General features: G+C 43.3%; 1 protein-coding gene and 1 pseudogene across 1 annotated transcript; one reads left to right on the top strand and one right to left on the bottom strand.

Annotated features, from left to right (window-relative positions):
• The window catches only part of LOC112267309, a 115,748-nt pseudogene extending 95,138 nt beyond the window's left edge, over positions 1-20,610 (bottom strand).
• LOC112267312 (extracellular calcium-sensing receptor-like) lies at positions 434-5,279 on the top strand. Its single transcript, XM_024445597.2, has 7 exons — positions 434-717; positions 1,206-1,500; positions 1,960-2,249; positions 2,490-2,770; positions 2,908-3,116; positions 3,540-3,885; positions 4,109-5,279. Exons 1-7 carry the CDS (start codon positions 434-436, stop codon positions 5,023-5,025), a joined length of 2,622 nt encoding a protein of 873 aa, XP_024301365.2. The 3' UTR covers positions 5,026-5,279.
• Positions 20,611-27,582: the final 6,972 nt, after the last annotated feature.

Genomic DNA, 27,582 nt, shown 5'->3' with positions numbered 1-27,582 from the left:
AAAAACTGAGTTTAAATGTATTTGGCTAAGGTGAATGTAAACTTCCGACATCACCTGTAACTGAGGCAACGTGCCAAGAGGACTCGACTGTAGGGGAAATATAAGAGAGCCAGCATACCAAGAAGACTAGATACTAAGGGAAATATAAGAGAGGCTCATGGATATTGTGTATCTAATGTATGTTTATGGCTATCTAAACCATTACAGTCAACGTAGTTCTGATACTGGTGCATACACTCTCTATAGCTGAAAGAAGCAGGACCTGACTGAGTGAGCAGAGCAGCTTCTAACCCCTCCCTCCTTGGCATGGCCATACCCCCAGAGGAATCGCCACAGAGGTACGATGGGTATTTAACCCAGAGGAGAGAGGTATCCTGACCTATGTGGTTCTGTGTGGCGCTGTATTACTCCATACCTTCTACACATCAGGGGAATGAGGCTCTCTCCGGCTCCTGCTCTGGATCCAAGTCTGGCTGATAGTCTGGTTATACTACATCTAGCTGTGGTGGCTGGTGGGCTTGACTGGCTCTCGTCTGCCTCTGTCTCTGCCTCTGGGCTGGAGTCTGTCAGATGCAGGCTCCAAGGCACCCCTCGTCCTCCGGCGTTCTCCCAGGACGGGGACTTTGTCATCGGGGGTGTTTTCTCCATCCATTACTATATGCACACTGTGGATCACAGCTACACCGGCATGCCTGAGCCCCTGCAGTGCACAGGGAGGTCAGTGAGCGCAAGAGGGAACAGGGGACAGGACTGTGGCTGTGTGGGGAGAGAGATAAATTGTGTTTTAAATACAGAGGAACAGTGTGCTTAAAGAAAGATAAACAACATGTTTAAAGACAGATAAATAGTGTGTTAATGACAGATAAATAGTGTGTTAATGACAGAGAGACAATGTGTTTAAAAAAAGATAAACTATGTTTTTAAAGACAGATGAACAGTGCTTTAAAGACAGATTAAAAGTGTGTTTAAAGACAGATAAAAAGTGTGTTTGTGTCTCAGAGAGTAGGTAAAGACTACTGTTACAAAGGATCACATTTTCAAATGCAGGCTATAATACAATGTCCTCAATTACAGACAAAAAAAGTGTAGGCATATAGACGGTGTGGCAAATAATACTAGATATTAGGCTGTTTGTCATGGTAACATTATATAGGCTAGTTTGTGATTCGTCAGGAGGTGCTCACTCACCTATCTTCTATTTACAGTATGGATTCCCGTGAGTTGCGCTTCTCACGTACCATGGTCTTCGCAGTTGAGGAGATAAACAACAGTTCACACCTGCTACCGGGTATCATGCTTGGTTATCAAGTGCACGACTCCTGCTCCTCGGTCCCTATGGCCGTGAAAGTGGCCTTCCAACTGGCTAACGGCCTGGATCCCATGTTTGATACCGGAGAACAGTGCTCGGGGTCGGCTACGGTGACAGCTATCGTGGGCGAGTCTGGCTCCACGCCAACCATCAGCATGTTGCGCATCACCGGCCCTTTCGGCATTCCTCAGGTAAACTCTTGTGAAAATAAATCATTCAGATTCTTTTAATTTACTGTATTCCTAGTGTATGTCCTCCTCTCTTTCAGGAATGAGTTCATCTTTTAATTCACTGCATTCCTACTATATTCTACTCTCTTTCAAGAATATACACTTCTATGAGAAGTTATGTGGAGAAAGGCATTTGAACATAGACTGAGGGCAATGAGTCTGGAAAACATCTATAGGCAGTTGAATAGAGTGAGAACATAGGCTAGGTTGTTAAAGGAGACCAGGGATTGGTGTCACACATTGTGTATCCGTTTTCATTCTGGCCTTATGAAAAAAAAATGTGTTGGCTTATTATTATTAATGTCTCCCTAACATCAAACTACACAGCTAAATAAAATAGCAGGAAGTAGCCAATACAAAAGAGTTGTGAGGCCAACATGATGTTCTTTCTCATGTTTTCGACTGCCTGTTTTTACCAAGGTGAGTCACTCTTCCACCTGTGCGTGTCTGAGTGATAAGAAACAGTATCCAACCTTCTTCAGAACCATCCCCAGTGATCAGTTCCAGGCTGCCGCTCTGGCAAACCTCATCAGGCACTTCGGCTGGACCTGGATTGGGGCGGTCCGTTCCGACTCTGACTACGGTAATAACGGGATGGCTGCTTTCCTACAGGCAGCACAAGAGGAAGGTATCTGTGTGGAGTATTCTGAAGCCTTCTACCGTACCAACCCACTCAGCAGAGTGCAACGGGTGGCCGAAGTAATCCGCAGGTGATCCATGATTACTGGTGAACTTTTCATTCACACAAATGCAAGACCATATTTGTATAAAATTCTATTGTTATTAACTTCTCTCTTCTCCCAAAGCTGTGAGACCAACATGATTTGCATGTCTTAAGCATGTCATAAGTGTTGATTAATACTAATGTTCATGTTCACTTCACTGAGACATTCCAATGAATGACAAACATGACCAGCATATTAAGCATATGATATAATCATGTTCCCCAGCTCCACAGCACGGGTGGTGGTTGCATTCGTAGCCTCTGGGGACATGAGAATCCTGCTGAGGGAGATGGAACGCCTGCCCTCTCCACCCCGCCAGTGGATCGGGAGCGAGTCCTGGGTCACTGATCCAGATATGTTGCGCTTCGGCCTGTGTGCCGGGGCCATCGGATTTGGCATCCAACGCTCTGTCATCCCCGGCCTCAGGGACTTCCTCCTGGACCTCTCCCCACAGAAGGTGTCCAACTCTCCCCTGCTCACTGAGTTCTGGGAGGGAGCCTTTGGCTGTAGGCTGAGGATAGGTATCTATCTATCCATCCACCCACCCACCCATCCATCCATCCCATCTGTCTATCAAACATTTTATTTACATGTCTGTCTGTCTGTCTGTCGGTCTGTCTGTCTGTAGGGACCTCATCTACAGGTGTTGGGGTTGAAGAGAAGGTGTGTGATGGCAGTGAGGATATACAGCAGCTACAGGCCCCCTACACAGATACATCCCAGCTGCGTGTCACTAACATGGTGTATAAAGCTGTTTATGCCATAGCACACGCCATCCACAGCATCGTTTGTGAAGAGAGAGAAAACTCCACTGTGAACTGTGACAAAAACCTTAATGTGAAGCCAACACAGGTGAATGACAAGTCTGTAGTATAATTTCCTGGTGAATATGTTTATTTATACTATATGTATGAAGGCCTAGGAGTTCTCATTATACTTTTCAACATCTTCTGAAGTAACACATCTGATAAAAACGAGTTGAATTAATGTTTTGTTTCTCTCTCCCTCTCTGCATCTTTCTTCTCTCCATTTCCATCTTTCTTCTTCTTTCTCCATCTCTCATCTCTCTACACCTCTCTCCATCTATCTCTCCTTCTCTCATCCCCTCCCTAACCTCTCTTTTCCCTTATCTCCATCTCTCTACACCTCTCTCCATCTATCTCTCCTTCTCTCATCCCCTCCCTAACCTCTCTTTTCCCTTATCTCCATCTCTCTACACCTCTCTCCTTCTCTCTTGTCCCCTCTCACTCTCACCCTTGCACTTCCAACCCCGAGGTCCTGGAGAGATTGAGGAGGGTGAACTTCTCTCGTAACGGTTACCAGGTGTCTTTCGATGCCAACGGGGACCCAGTGGCCACCTATGAGCTTGTCAACTGGCAGATACGGAAGAGTGGGAAGATGGAGTTTGTGACAGTGGGGCGCTATGATGCATCCCTGCCTCCTGACCAGAGGCTTGACATGGAGAGGGAAATCACCTGGGTAAAGAACAGTACGCAAGTACCTGTGTCAGTGTGCAGTGAGAGCTGTCCCCCAGGCACTCGTAAGGCTGTACAGAAAGGAAGGCCTTTATGCTGTTATGACTGTATCCAATGTGCAGAGGGAGAGATCAGTAATAACACAGGTAGGATGATAGGAATAGTGGTTTATTCATTTTACCAGCACTACAAAGGTAGTGTCTGTCAATCATGTTCCTTTTCTTATTATCTTATGTAAGCAGCACATTAATTAAACATGCTTTATTGTAAACTGACAAAGTGCAGTGTTGTGGGACATGTATTTGTAAAAATATAAAACCTAAATCTATTATTATTAACATTTGATGACTGTTGTTTTGTCTTGGTCAGATTCTTCAGACTGTCTGATCTGTCCAGAAGAGTACTGGCCCAACGCTGAGAGAGACCGCTGTATCCTTAAGCCTGTGGAGTTCCTGTCCTTCCATGAGGTCCTCGGAATCATCCTGACTGCCTGCTCTATGGGCGGGGTTTGTCTGGCCATCGCCACGGCAACTGTCTTCTACCGCCACCGAACTTCGGCCATCGTCAGGGCCAACAACTCTGAGCTGAGCTTCCTGCTGCTCTTCTCCTTGGCTCTGTGTTTTCTGTGTTCTCTTACTTTCATTGGCCGGCCCTCTGAATGGTCCTGTATGCTGCGTCACACAGCGTTTGGGATCACCTTCGTCCTCTGTATCTCTTGTGTTCTGGGGAAAACAATAGTGGTGTTGATGGCCTTCAGGGCTACACTTCCAGGCAGTAATGTCATGAAATGGTTTGGTCCTCCACAGCAGAGATTGACAGTAGTGTCCTTCACGTTTGTCCAGGCTATGATATGCACCCTGTGGTTGGTCCTGTCCCCTCCCTTCCCCATTAAAAACCTCACTACCTACAAGGAAAAGATCATTCTAGAGTGTGATGTGGGTTCAGCTATTGGTTTCTGGGCTGTGTTGGGCTATATAGGACTCCTGTCTCTCTTGTGCTTTGTGCTGGCTTTTCTGGCTCGGAAGCTGCCGGATAACTTCAACGAGGCCAAATTCATCACCTTCAGCATGCTCATATTCTGTGCAGTCTGGATCACCTTTATCCCAGCTTATGTCAGCTCTCCTGGGAAGTTTACTGTAGCTGTGGAGATCTTTGCCATCATCACCTCTAGCTTTGGGTTGTTCTTTCTATTATTTGTTCCTAAATGCTTTATTATTCTGTTCAGGCCGGAGAAGAACACCAAGAAACACCTCATGGAGAAGACATCCAATGATAAACGTTATTAAGAAATGATAGATGGGAACAAACATTGTAACGATCAGTTATATGGTTTATCATATAGTTAGGTAGGACTACTTTGACAGAGATGACCAACAATTTAGCAGCTAATCATTGGTAAATGTGTAACTATTAACATGACACAGGTTCACTTTAGATATACCAATGTTACGAGAGATTGTTCAAATCTAGATTGTTAAAATGATATTACTAATGCCCTAGACAATAGGAAGTACTGTGCCACCTTGTTCACAGATTTATCTAAAGCTTTTGACACTGTAGACCATGCGATGCTTTTGGGTAAGCTGTTGTCATTAACACTGGGATTGGATGCCTGTCGTTGGTTTCATGACTATCTAAAGGATAGAAGTCAGGCTGTTAGAGTCGACGTCATCCAGTCAAAGCCATTGGAGTTGGTTAAAGGGGTCCCACAAGGTTCTATACTTGGTCCATTACTGTTCACTCTCTACATAAACAACATCGGTGATGAGATAAGAAAGTGTCAAATTCATGTATATGCTGATCACACTGTCATGTACTCTATCACTTCAACTGCTGACCAAGCATTATCACTGTATTTTATACAGCTGAAACTTGATGCAAAGAAAACACATTTTATGATTTCAATAGGTTCAAAAAGTTGGTTGAAAATACACTTGCTCTTACGAGCTTAGATGGATCTCGAATTAATCAGGTCTCTGCATATAAATACATATGGATATGGTTGGATGATAAACTCTTTTAAAATGCATATTGACAAACTTTGTAGATGGCTAAAAATCAAGCTAGGCTTCTTCTATAGAAACAGGACATGCTTGTCTTCTACAAATAGAAGACAAATGATGCAATCTACTTTTATGTCTGTTATAGATTATGGGCATATTATTTACATGCATTCTACGGCATCAACACTTAAATAGCTGGGTGCTACTTATCATTGCGCACTTAGGTTTATTACGGGTGCTAGCTACAGAACTCACCACTGTGTTTTATATCAAAATGTGGGTTGAACTTTGCTGTCTGTGAGACGAGAACACGCTCTCGTGTTTGTCTATAAAGCACTTCTGAAAAAGCTACCTTCTAATTTACCATCACTCATCAATATTATAATTATATATCCTAAAACCAGGTCTCAAGCAGGGATTTAACTTGAGGCCCATGTGATTTCCACAGAGTTGGGTATGGCTGCCTTTTCCTAATACTCTCCTTGCCTATGGAATAGCCTGCAGACTAAACTTAAACTTGAGACTCTTGTCCCCCTTGATCATTTTAAATATTTATTGGTGCATTTTTATTTTTGAATTGCTTGTAACTGTTTCGGGAAATGCAAGTTCTTGTGCTGTTAGTAGAATAACCTACGTGTAAATTAAATCTGTTTCTGTATGTTTATTGTGTTATCTGTGATTGTTTTGTTTGTCTTGTTTAGTGTTTTAATCATTGTACATAAACTGTATGTGTAAACATGTATACCCAAGGCCCAGCTGTAACAGAGACCTTGGTCTCAGGCTGTGTTACTTGTTAAAATAACGTTATAAAAAAAGATATATATATTTAAAAATCTAATTTGACCAGCTAAATGATGTGATTAGCAGTAGTCTACAGAGTGGAACCACTTCCATGTTGTTGGAGAAAAGCTTTAACCTATATGAATTGATATAACATTGAAGTGCATGTGTTCAATTGATATTGTAATGCATCATATTATGTATTATAATAAATAATAAACATTTTCATACACAGTTGAAGTCAGAGTTTTTCATACAATTAGGTTGGAGTCATTACAACTCGTTTTTCAACAACTCCACACATTTCTTGTTAACAAATAATAGTTTTGGCAAGTCTATTAGGACATCTGCTTTGTGCATGACACAAGTCATATTTCCAACAATTGTTTACAGACAGATTATTTCACTTATAATTCACTGTTTCTTACTTCCAGTGGGTGAGACACATACTAAGTTGCCTTTAAACAGTTTGGAACATTTTTGATAAATATGTCATGGCTTTAGAAGCTTCTGATAGGCTAATTGACATTATTTAAGTCAATTGGAGGTGTAACTGTGGATGTATTTAAAGGCCTAGCTTCAAACTCAGTGCCTCCTTGCTTGACATCATGGGAAAATCAAATGAAATCGGCCAAGACCTCAGAAATAAACTTGTAGACCTCCACAAATCTGGTTCAACCTTGGGAGCAATTTCCAAATGCCTGAAGGTACCACATTCATCTGTACAAACAATAGGTTGCAAGTAGAAACACCATGGGACCACGCAGGCGTCATACCACTCAGGAAGAAGACGCGTTCTGTCTCCTAGAGACTAGCGTACTTTGGTGCGAAAAGTGCAAATCAATCACAGAACAACAGCAAAGGACCTTGTGAACATGCTGGAGGAAACAGGTACGAAAGTATCTGTACCACAGTAAAACAAGTCCTATATCGACATAACTGAAAGGCCGCTCAGCAAGGAAGAAGCCACTGCTCCAAAATCGCCTTAACAATGCCAGACTACGGTTTGCAACTGCATATGGGGACAAAGATTGTGACTATCGTTATGTTTGGAGGAAAATGGAGGAGGCCCCGTGAAGCACGGGGGTGGCAGCATCATGTTGTGTGGTTGATTTATTTCAGGAGGGACTGGTGCACTTCACAAAATAGATTGCATCATGAGGAGAGAAAATTATGTGGATATATTGAAGCAAAATCTCAAGACATCAGTCGGGAAGTTAAAGCTTGGTCGCAAATGGATCTTCCAAATGAACAGTTACCCCAAGCATACTTCCAAAGTTGTGGCAAAGATGGCCTAAGGACAACAAAGTCAAGGTATTGGAGTGGCCATCACATAGCCCAGACCTCAATGCAATAGAACATTTGTGGGCAGAACTGGAAAAGCGTGTGCGAGCCAGGAGGCCGACTAACCTGACTCAGTTTCACCAGCTCTGCCAGGAGGAATGGGCCAAAATTCACCCAACTTATTGTGGGAAGCTTGTGGAAGGCTACCCAAAATTGTTGACCCAAGTTAAACAATTTAAAGGCAATGCTACCAAATATTAATTGAGTTTATGTAAACTTCTGACCCACTAGGAATGTGATGAAATAAATAAAAGCTGAAATAAATAATTTTTCTTCTCTGACTTTTCACATTCTTAAAATAAAGTGGTGATCCTAACTGACCTAAGACAGGGAATTTTTACTCGGATAAAATGTTCGAAATTTTGAATGTATTTGTAAATGTATTTGGCTAAGGTGAATTTAAACTTCTGACTTCAACTGTAAGTGAGGCAACGTGCCAAGAGGACTATACTGTAGGGGAAATATAAGACAGGAAGCGTACCAAGTGGACTAGACTTTTACAAAATACTTTGTACTGCCAGTAGGAGAAATACTCTGAAGAGCCAGCGTGCCATTAGGACTAGAATTTTGAATAAATACTGTGTACTGCCAGCGTGCCAAGATGACTAGGCAGTATGGGAAATATAAGAGAGGCTCATGGTTATTGTGTCAAATGTATGTTTATGTCTATCTAAACCCTTACAGTGTTACGAGAATTATGTTTTCGATGTTCATAATCCACTTCAATTAAACTACTCAGTCTGCAACCCAGAATTTGTAAGATACTGGTTGAATGAAACAGACGGAGGCCAAGCTAGTCAAAATGTTTATTCACGAGAGCGCTAGTCTGTTGTACAGAACCACTCATTTTAAACTGGCTCTTTAAGCACTTACATTCACACACAAACAGAAGGTATCCTACGCACATACTGTATCACTACCCAGCCGACAAAGATTAGGGAGACCGTGGGAAACACCCCTGTCCTCCCTCAACATTAGAGAGACCGTGGGAAGCACTCCCTGCCCTCTCCCAAATCTCTCAGAGGCCCCTAGCAAGGTCGGCACCGAATTTTACTCAGACAGTCTGTGTTTAAGATACTATAAAGATATATTGTACAGATATATAATTTTACTGACTAAACCTGAACAAAACCATCAGATAATAATTGTATGATTCTAATCAATTTCATACAGTTATGATTCTAATCAATTTCATACAGTTGTAAGGTTTCAGAGTGGAATTATTTAATCATTATCTTTCAACATTTAAATCACTTCAACAATCCACCCTTAATGACTAAATAATACACACTAATACATCAAACACTATATGGAAACATAAATGGTATCCAAGAATATTTCAAACCAATACATGTACACGTATGTATATTTGATATTCATCAATGACTGTTATAGGCCTATATCCAATTATAACGCTTCCTGTTAGGATTTTTATTACAATATTCATTAAAAAAAACTGTGTAAACATTGAAAATAGTCTTATCCAACATGGGCTCCTCGTAGTTAAAAGAAACGGAGCCATCTCCTGGGCCTGGAGGCCCATATTCGTCATCCCACTGGCCGGAGCTCGGAATCGGTCAGTACCTCAGCATCTGTTGCGTCATTGACCTCTCCAGATTCCTGGTAATCAAACCTCTCATACACGGGACCAAACAACATCCACAAAGAACCAACACACTCATACAGGTGAAAGTTGCCCACAACACCGTGATGATGACATTTTTACCATTTCCCAAACATACTATCAAACCAATTTGTATAGAACTATCCACCCCAGAGTTCTCTGCTAATTCGTGAGCTAATGTGGTTAAACCATCCAGGGCCTTGGTCACTGATCCATCTGGGGCTGTGTTATTGGGTATGAAAGGACAACATTCTGATCCGAATATCACACACACCCAACCCTTTTCAGCCAGTAACATATCCAATGCTATTCTATTCTGCCATATCATCAAACTAATTGCAGCTGTTTGTTCTGCTAACCCTTTTTTCGCCTCTCTAGTATAGTTGATGAAACACTGTTGGTTATAGTAGATATAATTGATCCAATCTACATTTTTATTGAGAGTTAACTACCAGAAGATGCTTGATTCCAATCCAGGCCATATCTTATTCCTAGCTTTGAACTCATCGGGCACCCTCCTTGGAACCCCAATGCTATCGATGTAAACTCTATTGTCAAAGGACCCTGACGGAGCACTCCTTCTTTCTCTTCTACCTGGCACTAGGTATGTGTGTTGGATAAGGGTGAAGGGCATACCTAACTGCACTAGTGCACAAATACCAGTCCAAATTGTAGGCAGGTTAGGCCACAGCTTCATACCTCCACACAACCATCGACATCCGCTCTAGGCCTTTTTATCTTACTAAAGTCCTCGGAACTCAACCCCCCAGTCAGGTCCCTCATTGTCTTGTCAGTTGTTACCTTTTCTGTCCTATTGCATGTTCTTACTTCCCATAGGTCCCATCCGTGTGTTATGTATCGAGCCATACAATAATAATTTCCGCCTGTAACTCTGAAAGGTGGAAGTCTGGATGTAATGGTAATAATGCGGATACAGATAATGCAGATCAATGCAACTGTCATTGTCTGGCTTCCCTGCCTTCATGAACAGCTTTACCAGCTTTACCATACAGGCCATTCCCCTGGGGGAATCAATTCCATCAAGTGGAAAGGGAATGGTTGTCAACTGAGGTTTTGCTGTGGCGCAGGCATAACATTCTTCTTTTGCTACTGATCAGGCTGTATACTGAATCCATTCCAACCATAGGTTGGAATCCCCATAACCAGTTTCCACCTCAATCACTTCCTTAACTTCTTGACGCTACCCATCCCTTAAAACCTCTTGGTGTTAGGGGGCAGTATTTTCATTTTTGGAAAAAAAATGTTTTTTTTGTCAGGAAAAGATGCTAGAATATGCATATAATTGACAGCTTTGGATAGAAAACACTCTAATGTTTCCAAAACTGTAAAGATATTGTCTGTGAGTATAACAGAACTGATGTTGCAGGCGAAAGCCTGAGAAAAATCCAATCCGGAAGTGCCCCAGGTTTTGAAAGCGCTGCGTTCCAATGACTCCCTATTCTGCTGTGAATGTACCATCAACGAGCTTATGCTTTCTACGTATTCCCCAAGATGTCTACAGCATTGTGACGTAGTTTTACGCACTTCTGTTGAAGAATAGCCGTAGGCGGCCACATTGCATAAGTGGTCACATGTTGGCTCCGAGAGAGATTCTCACGTAAAATACAGAGGTAGCCATTATTCCAATCGGTCCGAGTGAAAAACGAATTGTTCCGCCGGATATATTATTGAATAGATATGTGAAAAACATCTTGAGGATTGATTCTAAACAACGTTTGCCATGTTTCTGTCGATATTATGGAGTTCATTTGGAAAAAAAGTTTGGCGTTGTAATGACTGAATTTTCTGTTTTTTTTCTTAGCCAAACGTGATGAACAAAACGGAGCGATTTCTCCTACACAAATAATATTTTTGGAAAAACTGAACATTTGCTATCTAACTGCGAGTCTCCTCATTGAAATCATCCGAAGTTCTTCAAAGGTAAATGATTTTATTTGAATGCTTTTCTTGTTTTTGTGAAAATGTTGCCTGCTGAATGCTAGGCTTAATGCTATGCTAGCTATCAATACTCTTACACAAATGCTTGTGTAGCTATGGTTGAAAAGCATATTTTGAAAATCTGAGATGACTGTGTTGTTAACAAAAGGCTAAGCTTGTGAGTGAATATATTTCTTTCATTTCATTTGCGATTTTCATGAATAGTTAACGTTGCGTTATGGTAATGAGCTTGAGGCTATGATTATGGTCCCGGATACGGGATTGCTCAACGCAAGAAGTTAAACAACACAATGCAACTCCTGGTCAATCACACTTCTGTGAAATCAAACTGTCCACTTAGGAAGTGTAATGAAGTGCTATTTCCTATGCAAATGACCAGCTTACTGCTATTGCATTGCTATAATTGAGACAACATATAGCAATGTATTTTCACAGTAAAACATGGTAGGGCCAGACAGGAACGCACACACCTACACACACGCAGCCCCTCCCCTTCTGGATGGGCTCCAAAGACAAAGAACTCTGTCGAGAACCAATGGGATACTGACACCAGGCTGGAGGAGACTGTCTATCATCTACGAACAACATACCAGGAGCCAGGACTACCAGAATCTACCTACGTCATTTCAATGTATAAAATGAACTGTACGATTGTGACCGGTCTCTCTTTTTTCCAATGGTTCGTTTGAGAACTTGACGAAACGGAGCCGTGCACGTAATTGCCAGATATCATTACTCTTGAATAAACGGCCTTTACTATACCGTATCCGCCTTGTCCAGCGTCTCGACTTGGTCTCGTTTCTCATATACCAATTCATCAACAAATTGGTAGCAGATGGATGGTTTAAACCCATGAATTCGGTCCATAGAGAGTTGATGAGAGAAAAGACAAGTTGACGACTGATTCAAAGGACGGGCGACCTGTTTACTAGGAGCCATCGGGGATTCAACTCGCCTTAGGAAACTGATCTAAGGAGCTCGACAATATAAGGTAGGCAGAAACCTGTTAAATCAAAATCTGCATATTATATCATAGTCATTATCCAAATTATTGATCAGAAGTACTAAAGGCGTAGGTATGAATTCCTGATAAATTTATGGAAAAAATTATCCGATAACAAAAGGCATTCCGTAATGATATCTGAGTGATAAATTGTCATTTCATATTCAAATAGCCTGACAGTGGTTGATATGAATCAATTAGGTGTACAGTGAGGATTTGATGATTCTGTGATATATGGTAAATCTTATCTACATAGTCTGACACTAGACGATGTGACGGTCGTATTAGGTGTACAGTGAGGATTTGATGATTCTGTGATATATTGTAAATCTTATCTACATAGTCTGACACTAGACGATGTGGCGATCGAATTAGGTGTACAGTGAGGATTTGATGACTCTGTGAAATGAAATGTATGAAATGTTTTGTTAATTGATCGAGACGTATAGCCAAGACTGGGACTGGTGGAGCTGGCATCCCACCAGGAGCCTCGGTTATAGATTAAGATTGGACTAGGAGTGAAGGAATTAAAACTGATCTCTCCAGATTAATGTCACTGATTGACCGTTTCATGAGACCGAGTGATACTGACCACTGACTCTAAAATTGACCGCCGAGTCAAAAGTGGAGCGGGGTGGTGCGGCCGCCGTGCTGTGTAACGAGTTGATTTTTGTCCAATTCGAGCGGTTGGTGTTGCCTAGAACTAATTCGACCAAAATTATAGAAGGCAGTTGAATACATTGACACTGACCCAAAAGTAGGCGTTAGGGACACTAACATTTGGCCAGGCAGTAGAAATGTGGGTAGTTGTAGAATTACTAAAAAATATATAAAAAAAAAACCTTAGACGCATAATTATCTCGCGAATATCCCTTTTCAATATTTGAGTACAGTCTACTCCAATAAACTATCCTAGACGCATAATTATCTCGCGAATATCCCCATCGGTATTATAGTATAGTAATTCTACAAAACTCTTTGTGCACGAGGGTGAGGCACAAGAGATAAGGCTGTGTGAGCTCCGTGAATACATCGCTGGTTTAGACTAAGTGACGGGCTAAGTGTATGAAGATAGTTAGTTATTAAACCCAGACATAGTTAAACGACAGAATGGCCACAACCACCATTCCCAAACTCAAATTCAACGAATATTTAGATCTGAGAATACAGGAGAGATCAGGGGGAAAACAGGAATATAAATCTATAAAGAAAGTATGGGAGGGAATTAGGCTGAAATGGACACAGGCAGGTTACATTAGTGGAGTCGCCCCGTCAAGGGAACAGCTTGGCGCTATGGAGAGAGAATTAGCGGAAGCAGTGGAACACAGTAAAAACAGCGAAGCAGAAATAAATAAGAGCCATTTTTTCAAAAATAAAGGGACGAAGAATAGGGAGAGCGCGGAAGCTGAGCTAAAAATAGGAACGTGGGCAATAGAAGAGACAAAAAGGACACGCCCACACAAAAAACCTGATATGATGGGCGTGCTTGCCGGGGCCTCAGATGATGTCAGTGAAGGCACAATCAACAACCACAACACACCACCGCCCACCGTGACCACCCCATCAGCCCCGCCCTCTCTATACCCACCACTGCCACAGGAAGAGAAAACAGCAGTGCCACCTCCCTATTCACATAATCCATTCACACACCTCCCACACAACCCGTTTAAAACTCACACCACCCCAGCCGCCGTACAGGCCCCGGTCTTTATGGTGCAGGGAGGACAGCTAAAAGGGAACATGACTGTGGGTATTCAAGATGGCCTACTAGTCTGTGAAGAAAGGCCCGATTGCTCAAGCCCCATAGCAATACAAGGCCCAGGTGGGTCCCTGCCGAACTACACACAACCAAGGGAAGGTGGATCTCAACCGGGCCTCCTAAGGAGAGAGGGCCACGATCTTATTCAGCTCTCCTCTACTCCGAACACTGACTGGTACGGACGCAGAGAAAAAGAAGATGATCAAGGGTCATGGGTGTCACAGGGAAACTGTTCCGTTGGGGTTTCGTCAAGAGATCACCCCAGTAAAGACGAGGAAAACGAAAGTAGACCTGGACGTGATGAGGAGGAAATGGGACGGGACATCCGGAACTCTGTAGCTCAAGCCAGAACTATGATAGACGAAGCTGAATGTGGAGGGAGCACATTCCATGTGGAAGGGGTAATGGTAGGAACAGTGACAGACCTGATCGAACCTGTCAAACAGTCCGTAAGGCTCTCAGAACTAAGAAGCAGGGGGGTCTCGTCCAGAGCAGACTGGGATCCCCAACATGGAGAGACAGGAAGGACAGGCTTCCAAATGCCGTTGAGGCCCACTCCTGATGGAGAATACGAAGAGTACCAACCATGGAAAATGACAGACCTCACCACTTTAATGGAACAGTTGCCCAGTCTACATGGGGGCCTCGGCATGGCTCCTCCAACTACAGACACTTACCTCTGGCCTACGCCTCTGTCTGGGAGACATGAAAGCTCTGTTGGCTAGGGCTACAGACCATACCACCATGATGGCTCTCATGAGAGACGCAGATCTGGCCACGGGCCCAGCTGCACTAGGTCTAGAACGATTCCGAACTCAGTTATGGGCTGAGTTGAGAAGAGCATACCCTACTGAACGAAACCACTCAACCCTGTCATCATTCACCATCAATCCAGGGGAACAACCAGCAGCCTACCTGGATAGAGCAAAGACAACATGGAGAACCGTTCATGAAGACCCATATGATCACACTGCTACCACACTCAGCATGTGGAAGGAAATGGTGGTGAACGGGACCCAGAATGAAGTCCGTGTAAAACTAAGGGGCACAGTGGGGTTGATGGCGCTACCTTTAGCTCAGTTTAACTCCCATGTACATCACCACATCACCCAATTCAACAGGGAAAAGGGTGGAGCGGATACACAAGTCCAGTCCCTACAGATTCAACTTCTGAAACTTCAACTGAAAGACGCCAAGAGGGGGAGTCTGCTACAACTGTAGGACGCCCGGTCACTACTCAAGGGACTGCTCATATCCACTGTCTCAACCTCAGCCCCCACCCAGGGAAGAAGGCCCTTCTACGGTCCACCTAGAGGGAGGGGTGGCTACAGGCCATCCCCTCAGCCACAACCACAGCCGCAATCAAGAATTGAGAGTGAACAACCTGCATACAACCACCCAGTGCCATTTGCCTCCTACCCACCACAAGAGGCGCCGTACCAGGGTATGTCAGGAGAATACCCCCCTTGGCAATACAGCTGCCCACCATCACCACGAGAGAAGGAACTGACCTCTCAACGGCTGCCTCTCTCACGTCCCCTGACTACTCCAAGAGTTTCCATTTGGATGTTTCTGAAAAGGAGGGGTTCACAGTCTCTGTCCTTTTTCAGAAACAAAAGGGGGAGCGCAGGGTGCTGCTGTACCACTTCTCCAAGTTAGATCACATTGAAATGGGCCAAACAACATGCTCCAGTTACGTTGCTGCAGTAGCAAAAGCTATTGAAAAAAAACAACAAAAAAAAACAGCTCACCTCGTGATATCACCCTTGAATCAGCCATCATCCCTCAACCAGCACCTGCCCAATTAGCTGAAATCATCGGATTGACGCAGGCCCTCATCAGAGGAAAAGGAAAGACTGTGAATATCTATACAGACTCAGCCTATGCCCATGGAGCAGTCCACACTGATGGACCCAGAACTTTTACGAGAAGCACATAGCCACACACACGAAGGCAAACTAAAGACTTTACAGAAGGTGTCTCACATCTGGGGGCACCCACACATGAAAATATGACTGATTTTTTATTTTGCATGACGTTGATTTATTTTATGACGAATGCAATGTTTGTGACAGACACAACCCATTGAAACCATAACAAACACCAATGGGCTCATACTTAGTACCTAATGCAGGTTTTCAGGATATTAGTATAGAAAACACCGACATGGGCCCCGACAATGTATTCTAAAGATAAACGCTATCTCCTAGTTATGATACATAGGTTCTTCAAATGGGTAGAAGCAATACCAACAGCGAAGGGGGGATGCTAGGTCAGTCGTTAAGTGGTTAACAAACCAAACTAATACCCAATGATGGCATCCAAAGAAAAATCAAATTTGACAAATGGCTCACATTTCAATAACAAACACCTGAGACAGGTGGAAGAAAGATTTGGCATAACACACAGAGTTGGTTCTGTGTACCACCGCCCGATCCCAAGGTCTCGTGAAACGCGCAGGTCAAACGTTTAAAAAATCCAAAATATATAAGGTATATGTGCCGGGTCGAAGTTGAAATGGGTCGAAGCCCTGCCCCTGGCGTTGATGGCCATGAGAGTCTCACCAGGGTCAGGCACCCATCTCTCTCCTCATGAGATAATGACTGGTAGAGTCATGCGTGGTCCACCAAGGGAGGGAGGTCATATGCCCGCCCTTGATGTACAACAAATTGTAATGTCTGATTATGTGAAAAAACTGACGGTTCTCTCTGCAGCACTCTCTACCCAGGTTCACAAGGTCCAGGAGAGAGAACTGCAGGAAGCTCCAGCACCACTGAAGGTAAAAGGTTGGAGACTGAGTAAGGGTCAAAGTCCACAAGAGAAAGTGGCTGGAACCCAGGTGGACTGGGCCGTACGAAGTGAAGGAGGTTACTTCACACTCAGTCCAGGTCAAAGGTAAATTGGGCGCACCTTGGCACCACCTCACATTGTACACCAGCTCCAACTCCTTCCCGTACACTGACGGAAGTCAGAACTGACCTAAGTGGTCTACATTCGGTCCCAAATTCTACATCTATTTGGCCAGGGAAAATGGGAGGTGCACCCCCATACTCTCTGACTAAATCACACTTTTCCCCCTGGGAACGTTTGGGAATCTCGGGACCCCTGTTTGTTATTTTTCTTCTCATAGGAGGGGTCACTCTATGCACACTCACATGGCTCATAGACCAACAGATGCACCCACTACAGATTCACACACTGAATTCTACTCTGCCAGGTGAAATTAACTCTCTCTCTCTTCCCTCTTATCTACCGTTTCTAGGCGTGAGGTGAGGGTCACTAAGTGCAACCCCCAGGAGTTGAAGAGCACCACCTTGTGTTTGCCTTTCAATGCCACCACCACCGTTTACCTGCCTTGGGGCCTTTTGGGTCATGCGCGAAATAGTCTGGGGCTACCTGCCTGGACCTATTCCAGTTTCAACTGGTATATAACCAAAGGGGATATGGTGAGTGGTCTTGGAAAAACCTGGTGGCAGAAACAGGATATGACTGGTCCAGCTATTCCAAGGGACGGGCTGTCCTTGCCTGGCGCAAACGGCTTACACTTTCACGCACTGGTTTTCAAATGAAGCTGATTGTACGGCCTGGGACCACTATGGGTTGCCAGGTTTTTACGTTGGCCCCATATGTAGATAGCAGCAGGGCCGAAGTCTATTTCACACTATATATTTGCTTTACGCCACAACCGCAGCCTACTTCTGTGACGGTGCGTGACGATATGGCAAAGCCACATACCCTACCCCAGCACAGTGATGGGTGGGGTTCTGCTGTGTTAGTGGTCACTACCCCTACCCCGGATGAGAACATTCAGGTTGCTACAGGTGTCTCAGGTTTGTCTAACAATTGGTTATTATTGACCGAACAAGCAGCCAATACAACCCCCACTAGTTGCGTAGTTTGTATGGGTGCTAGACCATTGCTCCGCATTGTACCGGCCTCTGTCGAGATCGGATGTTTAATGCCCCTTATGGACAAAGACAATCCGACTGGTAATTGCTCCTTGTGGGATGCAGTTTACCCTGTGGTCTCTGCTACGGTCAGGGCACCAGTATTTTCCTCTGATGTTGCCAGGGCCAGATTCTCCTGTATTAACATGACAGGGGGTCTACTACAGTTAGGTTTGCTCCCTGTGGGTTGGTGTACAAATACTATCGTAATAGATGGTGGTTTTAAGCCAGTGGTCAGGGCTGACATCTGGTGGTGGTGTGGGGGACCTCGGCTTTTTGACAGAACTCCCAATAATGCTACGGGTACTTGTGCGCTTGTAACACTTCTGCTGCCTATCTCTGTTTACCCTATAGGTGTGGGTGATTTGGTGACCCGGATATAGGCTGTGGACCCACAGTTTCTGCCTACCAGAACCAAGCGGGAAGCAGCCCCGACTGGTGGTCCCACATATATTGATGCCATAGGTGTTCCTAGGGGGGTCCCGGATGAGTACAAGCTGGTGGACCAGGTCACCGCAGGTTTTGAATCATCTCTCTGCTGGTGGTGCACTGTGAATAAAAATGTTGACCGCATTAACTATATACATTTCAATGTCCCAAAAATTAGGTAACTGGACTCAACAAGGTTTTGAGGCCGTACATGGTCAACTGGCTGCCACTTCACTTATGGCTTTTCAAAATCGCATTGCCGTTGACATGTTGCTGGCTGAGAAGGGTGGGATATGTTTTATGTTTGGGGAGCAATGTTGCACATTTATCCCTAATAACACAGCCTCTGATGGCAGCCTCACTTTGGCGTTAGAAGGCCTGCGTACCCTTAATGGTAAAATGAAATCCCACTCTGGGGTTGATACCAGCATGTGGGACTCCTGGAGGGATGCATTTGGTAAATATAAGGTCTTGGTCTCTTCTATCCTGGTCTCTATCTCTGTGTTTGTCGCTATATTAACCCTCTGTGGCTGTTGTTGCACCCCATGTGCCCGCTCCCTGCTTTCTCGTGTTATTACTTCTGCTATTCCACCAAATAATGACCCTGCACTGATGTTCCCCCTCCTACAACAGGAGGATCCTCTGGTGGAGTTTGAAACATGCACATATGAGTAGTTGTCACGTCTCGAAAGAGGGGGACTATACATTTTACTGGCTTTTAATTCATGTCACGTCTCTTAGGAGACGTGAAAAGGGGGATTTGTAATGGAGTGCTATTTCCTATGCAAATGACCAGCTTACTGCTATTGCATTGCTATAATTGAGACAACATATAGCAATGTATTTTCACAGTAAAACATGGTAGGGCCAGACAGGAACGCACACACCTACACACACGCAGCCCCTCCCCTTCTGGATGGGCTCCAAAGACAAAGAACTCTGTCGAGAACCAATGGGATACTGACACCAGGCTGGAGGAGACTGTCTATCATCTACGAACAACATACCAGGAGCCAGGACTACCAGAATCTACCTACGTCATTTCAATGTATAAAATGAACTGTACGATTGTGACCGGTCTCTCTTTTTTCCAATGGTTCGCTTGAGAACTTGACGAAACGGAGCCGTGCACATAATTGCCAGATATCATTACTCTTGAATAAACAGCCTTTACTATACCGTATCCGCCTTGTCCAGCGTCTCGACTTGGTCTCGTTTCTCATGTACCAATTCATCAACAGAAGCAACACTGATTGACAATAAATTTCACATGCTATTGTGCAAATGGAATAGAAAACAGGTGGAAATGATAGGAAATTAGCAAGACACCCCCAATAAAGGAGTGGTTCTGCAGGTGGTGACCACAGACCACTTCTCAGTTCCTATGCTTCCTGGCAGATTTTTTGGTCACTTTTGAAATCTGGCGGTGCTTTCACTCTAGTGGTAGCATGAGACGGAGTCTACAACTCACACAAGTGGCTCAGGTAGTGCAGCTCATCCAGGATGGGACATCAATGCGAGCTGTGGCAAGAAAGTTTGCTGTGTCTGTCAGCGTAGTGTCCAGAGCTTGGAGGCGCTACCAGGAGACAGGCCAGTACATCAGGAAACGTGGAGGAGGCTGTAGGAGGGCAACAACCCAGCAGCAGGACCGCTACCTCCACCTTTGTGCAAGGAGGAGCAGGAGGAGCACTGCCAGAGCCCTGCAAAATGACCTCCAGCAGGCCACAAATGTGCATGTGTCTGCTCCTAAGGTCAGAAACAGACTCCATGATGGTGGTATGAGGGCCCGGCGTCCACAGGTGGGGGTTGTGCTTACAGCCCAACACCGTGCAGGACGTTTGGCATTTGCCAGAGAACACCAAGATTGGCAAATTCGCCACTGGTGCCCTGTGCTCTTCACAGATGAAAGCAGATTCACACTGAGCACATGTGACAGACGTGACAGAGTCTGGAGACGCTGTGGAGAAGGTTATGCTGCCTGCAACATCCTCCAGCATGACCGGTTTGGCGGTGGGTCAGTCATGGTGTGGGGTGGCATTTCTTTGTGCTCGCCAGAGGTAGCCTGCCTGCCATTAGGTATGAGATCCTCAGACCCCTTGTGAGACCATATGCTGTTGCGGTTGGCCCTGGGTACCTCCTAATGCAAGACAATGCTAGACCTCATGTGGCTGGAGTGTGTCCGCAGTTCCTGCAAGAGGAAGGCATTCATGCTATGGACTGGCCCGCCCGTTCCCAGACCTGAATCCAATTGAGCACATCTGCGACATCATGTCTCGCTCCATCCACCAACGCCACGTTGCACCACAGACTGTCCAGGAGTTGGCGGATGCTTTAGTCCAGGTCTGGGAGGAGATCCCTCAGGAGACCATCCGCCACCTCATCAGGAGCATGCCCAGGCGTTGTAGGGAGGTCATACGGGCACGTGGAGACCACACACACTACTGAACCTCATTTTGACTTGTTTTAAGGACATTACATACCTTAAGGGAACATTTTGACATTCGCCGTATGGTTAGTCAGTAAGTCCATATTGCAAATGTACGATCCCTTACTAGACGTCCAAAAACGTTTGCGGTCGGTGTCGGGCCGTGTGGCAGGGCTGGATCTACCGGGAAGTCATCAAACGAACTTTCTCGGACATTCGGTTTCCGTTTTATAAAATAATCCAATTTTGGTCATTTTTCTGCTGTCCCGGAAAATCCCAGAAGAGAGCATAAGTAATCATATTGCAAACGTACAAAACATCACGAATTACGACGTGGCCTTATCTCCAAAACTGAAAATATTTTGAAGCCGAAACTTGGTGAGCGTAGGTTTGGCATAATGGGCAGTTGGCCCCGAACAAGATGGCGTCTAGGCCTCAACGGTTTTTGAGTTATGGCCATTTCTCTGGGATTAAAGGTCCAAAATGAAAATAGAGAAATAATTTTTCCGCTTCACGTCAAAGTCAAGGAGCCTCCGGTGTCAATAAAAAAAGAACCAGCCATTTATCTATCGTCATTTAAGAGAAATCATACAATGTCAAATTGGTGATGTTCAAAAATATATATATATTTTTTAAACAGTTACAGATCCAGTTGCAGGGTGTTCATACGAATCTTTTTAAAGTGTGCTGCGGAGCTCTGCGAGATTTCTGTGATTTTCTACGATTTTCTGAAATAACACACACTCACTAAACCATCCGTAAATACCTCAGTTCTTAACGTAAAGACTTAAAACTCAGGATTCTGTAAAGGCATACCCCAATCAGGATATGAGTTTATTTATAGCTTCCTGTGCCAACCGGAAGTGCCTTAAATGGTGTCATAGTGGCTGTTTCCAAGGGTTAAAAAGGTCAGATCTTTTCAAAACTTCATATGTGTGATTAGGCAACCCCCATGAACTGTAAGTCAGTCATTTCTCCCAACAGATGTCAAAGAAAAGCTCTCTCTCACACACACACAGACACACACATACAGCAAGGATGGAGTGACAAAGTGCGGTGCTTAAAGACACACAGAGCCTGCAATGGCATTTCCATATTCTCTAGGCCGTGCTGAGGTCAACGAGATGCCCCGCTTGACCGTAGCTCGCTCTGATGGACACTGACTTGCTAGTTGACTTTTGTACATTTGCAATATGTTTAAACGGATAGGGACCATCACCAAAATGGCATTCTGAAATCAACACAAAAAATGGCATCACCATAGTCTCCAGACTGTGCCGAGTTCAACGAGATGCCCCGCTTGACCGTAGCTCACTGTGAGTGCAGCGACCGTGAAAAAAAGTAGGCCCAAAATGAAGCCTGGCCCTAAATGTCATTTGCTTTTGGGTGACAGTGAGAGAACCGTTAGGGTGAGAAGCACAATTCGACCTCAGGTACGATCCTGAGGTCCTCCTGATCTGTGCAAGCCTAACCTTGACCGTGTGGCATTAACCCTTAACAGTAAAACAGGGTTTTTTGATCTCACAGATTACAATGACATCTCTCCCCATAGGAATACATTGCCTGCTCCTCTAAAGTCAACCTGAAGCCTATGTGGGTTATGAATGTCTTATGAACCTGTCTTCGATGACAGTCCATCAGAACACTATGAGGTCTACCTGTGTCGATTCTAAGCTTCCTGGGCCAACCGGAAGTGGTTAAAATCACCCTAAAAGTGTATATCCATACTCTACTTGCAGTTTGATATAAATAGTGATTTCAACCCTGTGTAAATCAGTCAGTTCTTAACGTAAGGACTTAAAACTCAGGATTCTGTAAAGCATACCCCATTGAGGATATGTGTTTACTTATAGCTTCCTATGCCAACCGGAAGTGCCATAATTGGTGTCACAGGGGCTGTTTCGAAGGGTTAAAAAAGTCAGATCTGTCCAAAACGTCATATGTGTGATTAGGCAACCCCCATAAACTGTAAATCAGGCATTTGTCCCATAAAATTTCACAGGAAAACTAAATCACACAGACACACAACTTGGAAGGAGGGACGTATTGGGGTGCGTAGAGACAGACAGTGCCTGCAATAGTTAGCTTTGTTCGAGCTAAAAAAGAGCTGTCAGATCTAGAGTTCTGAAACTTTGGAAACCTGTTCTAGACCTCAGGTGGATCGTGCGTAGTGAGTTACGTGGCTCTTGAAGGTTCTCGGACCGAGAAACAGCCTTGTACATTTGCAATGATTTCAATTCATTTTGACCATTACGAAAATGACGACATTTAGAAAAGTCTCAGAGACGCAAAGCTAGGTGCATTGAAACCGGCTCGGCCCATATAGACGGACCCCAACGTTCCTGTCCGATAGCTCATTCAAGGACCCCGTAGCAAGTCATGGAAAAAAGTGGATTTTCGGCACCAATTAGGGTCTTGCTCGGACACCAAATGACCTATCGAGCCGAAACTTGGGATTCGGGGTCGCCTCAGCTAGGCCTACACATGACATCTGAACTGAACCCGCAGCTGGAACGTAACTACGTGTTTTACGTTTTTATTATGATTTGAACAGAAGGCGTTGTGAATTTTGGGCCAGCTCTGAAGTATGTGATAGTTGGCTACTAAACGAGTTGGAAAAAGTGGGTTTGGTGTCAGTTTGTATCAGTTTGGTGTCAGAATGACATGATGACTCCTTGCTGTCCCCAGTCCACCTGGCCATGCTGCTGCTCCAGTTTCAACTTCCACCTGACTGTGCTGCTGCTCCAGTTCAACTGTTCTGCCTTATTATTATTCGACCATGCTGGTCATTTATGAACATTTGAACATCTTGGCCATGTTCTGTTATAATCTCCACCCGGCACAGCCAGAAGAGGACTTGCCTGGTTCCTCTCTAGGTTTCTTCCTAGGTTTTGGCCTTTCTAGGGAGTTTTTCCTAGCCACCGTGCTTCTACACCTGCATTGCTTGCTGTTTGGGGTTTTAGGCTGGGTTTCTGTACAGCACTTTGAGATATCAGCTGATGTACGAAGGGCTATATAAATAAATTTGATTTGATTTGATTTGAATGATATCTAATTGAATGATGGACGGTGACTTGCTGGTGACTCTTGTCCATTTGCAATATGTTTAAACAGTGAGGTACCATCACCAAAGTAAAATTCTGAAATCAACCCTAACGAGCGATGGAGAGGAACCAGAATCACTGCCCAGCCATCCCGAGTTCATCGGACCAGTCAATTTTGCATTTTTGCAGGATTTTTGAGCATGACAAATTCGTGATGGTACATGCCCATTGAACCATATTGCAAATGCACAGTGACTTTGCAAAAGTGAGAAAACATAAACAAATGGACATAATGAAATCAACACAACGAGCGATGGAGAAGACCCACCAGTCAATGGATTTTTGAGCATGACAAATTCGTGATGGTAATTGCCCATTCAAACATATTGCAAATGCACGTGCATTTGCAATATGATTATATAGTGAAAAAACATCACCAAATGGGCATGATGAAATCAACACAACGAGTGATGGAAAGGAACAACTATCACTGCCCGGCCATCCCGAGTTCATCGGGCCATTCAATTTTGCAGTCCTGCAGGATTTTTGAGCATTCCAAATTCGTGATGGTAAATGCCCATTGAAACACATTGCAAATGCACGTGCATTTGCAATATCATTCTATAGTAAAAAAAAACATCAACAAATGGACATGATGAAATCAACACAACGAGTGATGGAAAGGAACAACTATCACTGCCCGGCCATCTTGTGTTCATCAGGCCAGTCAATTTTGCATTTCTGCAGGATTTTTGAGCACGTCAAAATGTCTTATGTTATTTGGCCAAAGAAAAAGTGACTTTTGACTTTGACTTTTGACTTCCTATGAAATCATATTGCAAATGGACAAAACATGTGCCTTATGCACAAGTAAAAAAAAAATTATGATAATAAAAGTTGACAAAAGTATAGTTTGAGCAAAGTATAGTTTGACTTTTGAGCATGCCAAATTCGTGATGGTAAATTTCCATTTAAACATATTGCAAATGCACGTGCACTTGCAATATGATTCAACAGTGAAAAAACATCACCAAATGGCCATGATGAAGTCAACGCAACGAGCGATGGAAAGGAGCAACTATCACTGCCCGGCCATCCTGTGTTCATCAGGTCAGTCAATTTTGCATTTCTGCAGGATTTTTGAGCATGTCAAATTTCTTATGGCATTTGGCCCCAAAAAGAGTGACTTTTGACTTCCTATGAAATCATATTGCAAATGGACAAAACATATGCCTTATGCACAAGTAAACAAAAATAATAATAATAATGATAATAAAATAAGACTAAAGTATGTTGATACAGTTCTTATACGTGTGTAATTGACACAAAATTCGAAAGAATTTCTAAAAACTGTCCAGAAAGCACTTTTTTAAGGGTGTGTGAAGTTTTTATAAAATGTTGCTTTTTTTTACTTTTGACTTTTGACTTCCTATGAAATCATATTGCAAATGGAGAAAACATATGCCTTATGCACAAGTTTTAAAAAAAATGATGATAATAAAATATGACTAAAGTATGTTGATACAGTTCATATACATGTGTAATTGACACAAAAATCGAAAGAATTTTGAAAAACGGTCCAGAAAGCACTTTTTAATTGGAAGTTTTTATAAAATTTTGATTTTTGACTTTTGACTTTTGACTTCATATGAAATCATATTGCAAATGGACAAAACATATGCCTTATGCACAAGTAAAAATAATAAAAATAATAATGATAATAAAATTGGTATATTCATACAGTTCTTACACATGTGTAATTGACAAAAAAATCGAAAGAAATTCAAAATCGGTCCAGAAAGCACTTTTTAAGGGGTTGCTAGGTTATGGGAAAAAAATTTCACTTTTTCAAAATTTTGCTTTGGCTGTTGACTTGGGTTGCATTTTTGCAATATGAAAAACCACGGTGGAGCGCGCTTGCCACCTGTTGGATTTTCAAAGTGTTACAGCTGTCATTTGCCATATGGCATTTGCAATCAACTTTACACGAATCAACGCCGAATTGGGTGGTATTGGACACCGTGTATATGGTTTGTCCAATGCCAATGACTTCCCATTCATTTTTGTCCATTTCAGGGGGGAGATCCCTTACATCAATGTTGGATCAGCCTGTAGTGTGGTTTTCCACTTTAATTTTGAGTGTGACTCCAAATCCAGACCTCCATGGGTTGATACATTTGATTTCCATTGATATTTTTTGTGTGATTTTGTTGTCAGCACATTCAACTATGTAAAGAAAAAAGTATTTAATAAGAATATTTCATTCATTCAGATCTAGGATGTGTTATTACAGTGTTCCCTTTATTTTTTTGAGCAGTGTATATATATATATTCATATTTCATAAAACGGCATTAGCACTCACAAGTCCAGAAGTACGTCCTGTCCTTGCAGAAACAGCTCCTCAGCTCCTGTTTGAATCATAACACTCAAAGATTCCTCAAACAAAAAATCTGTCTCACTTTCCAGATCAATCTCTTCTATAATCTGGTGTAAATCTGTATACTTAGACTTTGACTTCGCTTTTCCTGATTTATTCGCCATGATGTCTTGAATGAAATCGTTGAAAACACAACTTTCCAAAATACTGCTGTGCGTAACAAGCGTCACAGCAACTCTCGCGCGTGCATTTACAAACAAGGAATGGTGTTCCAACCCAAAACCATTACATACTGGCGTTTACCTCAGCTCATTGGCTATCTACCCAGCTAGATTTCAAGAAGATCAGTGGTCATTGGGCAGAAATACAGTCAATCAACAAAGCTTTGCTAAAATTAATGGTGCGCAAGGTATGCTCGTTGTCTTCAAACCAGTGTTGCAAATATCCAAAGGAATGCACTGAAACCCACCATGACTAGATAACGATGGTTTACCGTGTGTAATTACGTCGAAAGCTCCATAAAAAATTGAGGGAGATGGAATTCATGGCACAAACGGGTTACAAAATGTTTCGATTTAGGCTATAAAAATGGATTTTATCAAAGAAAACTGCACTTCATTTGATCACTGGGACCCTCAGGAAGAGAAAGAAGAGCAAGATATCAGAATGAAGTCATAATTTTACCTTCAGATGTGAATGTGTAGAAACTGTCATGGCGGAAAATGTTTTTGTTGTTGATTGCTCTTCTCAAGCAAAAGCATGATATTTGTTCTCTGTAATAGCTATTTTAACCTCTTGATTCTAGCCATCCCGGATCCGGGATCGTGAATACAGCCTCAAGCTCATTACCATAACGCAATGTTAATTATTCATGAAAATCGCAAATGAAATGAAATTAATATGCTAGCTCTCAAGCTTAGCCTTTTGTTATTAACAACACTGTCATCTCAGATTTTCAAAATATGCTTCTCAACCATAGCAAAACAATATCTTTGCAGTTTTGGAAACGTCAGAGTGTTTTCTTTCCAAAGCTGTCAATTTTATGCATAGTCGAGCATCTTTTCGTGACAAAATATTGCGCTTAAAACGGGCACGTTTTTTATCCATAAATTAAAAGAGCGCCCCCTATATCCAAGAAGTTAAATCGG

The sequence above is a fragment of the Oncorhynchus tshawytscha genome, linkage group LG14, assembly GCF_018296145.1.
Source record: "Oncorhynchus tshawytscha isolate Ot180627B linkage group LG14, Otsh_v2.0, whole genome shotgun sequence".
Classification (NCBI taxonomy): Eukaryota; Metazoa; Chordata; class Actinopteri; order Salmoniformes; family Salmonidae; genus Oncorhynchus; species Oncorhynchus tshawytscha.
The sequence above is the reverse complement of the archived record's forward strand: the minus strand, read 5'-3'. Positions and strand labels throughout refer to the sequence as shown.

What these genes read in the sequence shown, in the direction of transcription:
- LOC112267312 (XM_024445597.2), top strand. Translation starts at nt 434, where the DNA reads ATGAGGCTCTCTCCGGCTCCTGCTCTGGATCCAAGTCTGGCTGATAGT. An exon ending in CCCCTGCAGTGCACAGGGAG is followed by an intron (nt 718 to 1,205) that starts GTCAGTGAGCGC and finishes TTCTATTTACAG; the next exon opens with TATGGATTCCCGTGAGTTGC. An exon ending in AGAGATCAGTAATAACACAG is followed by an intron (nt 3,886 to 4,108) that starts GTAGGATGATAG and finishes TGTCTTGGTCAG; the next exon opens with ATTCTTCAGACTGTCTGATC.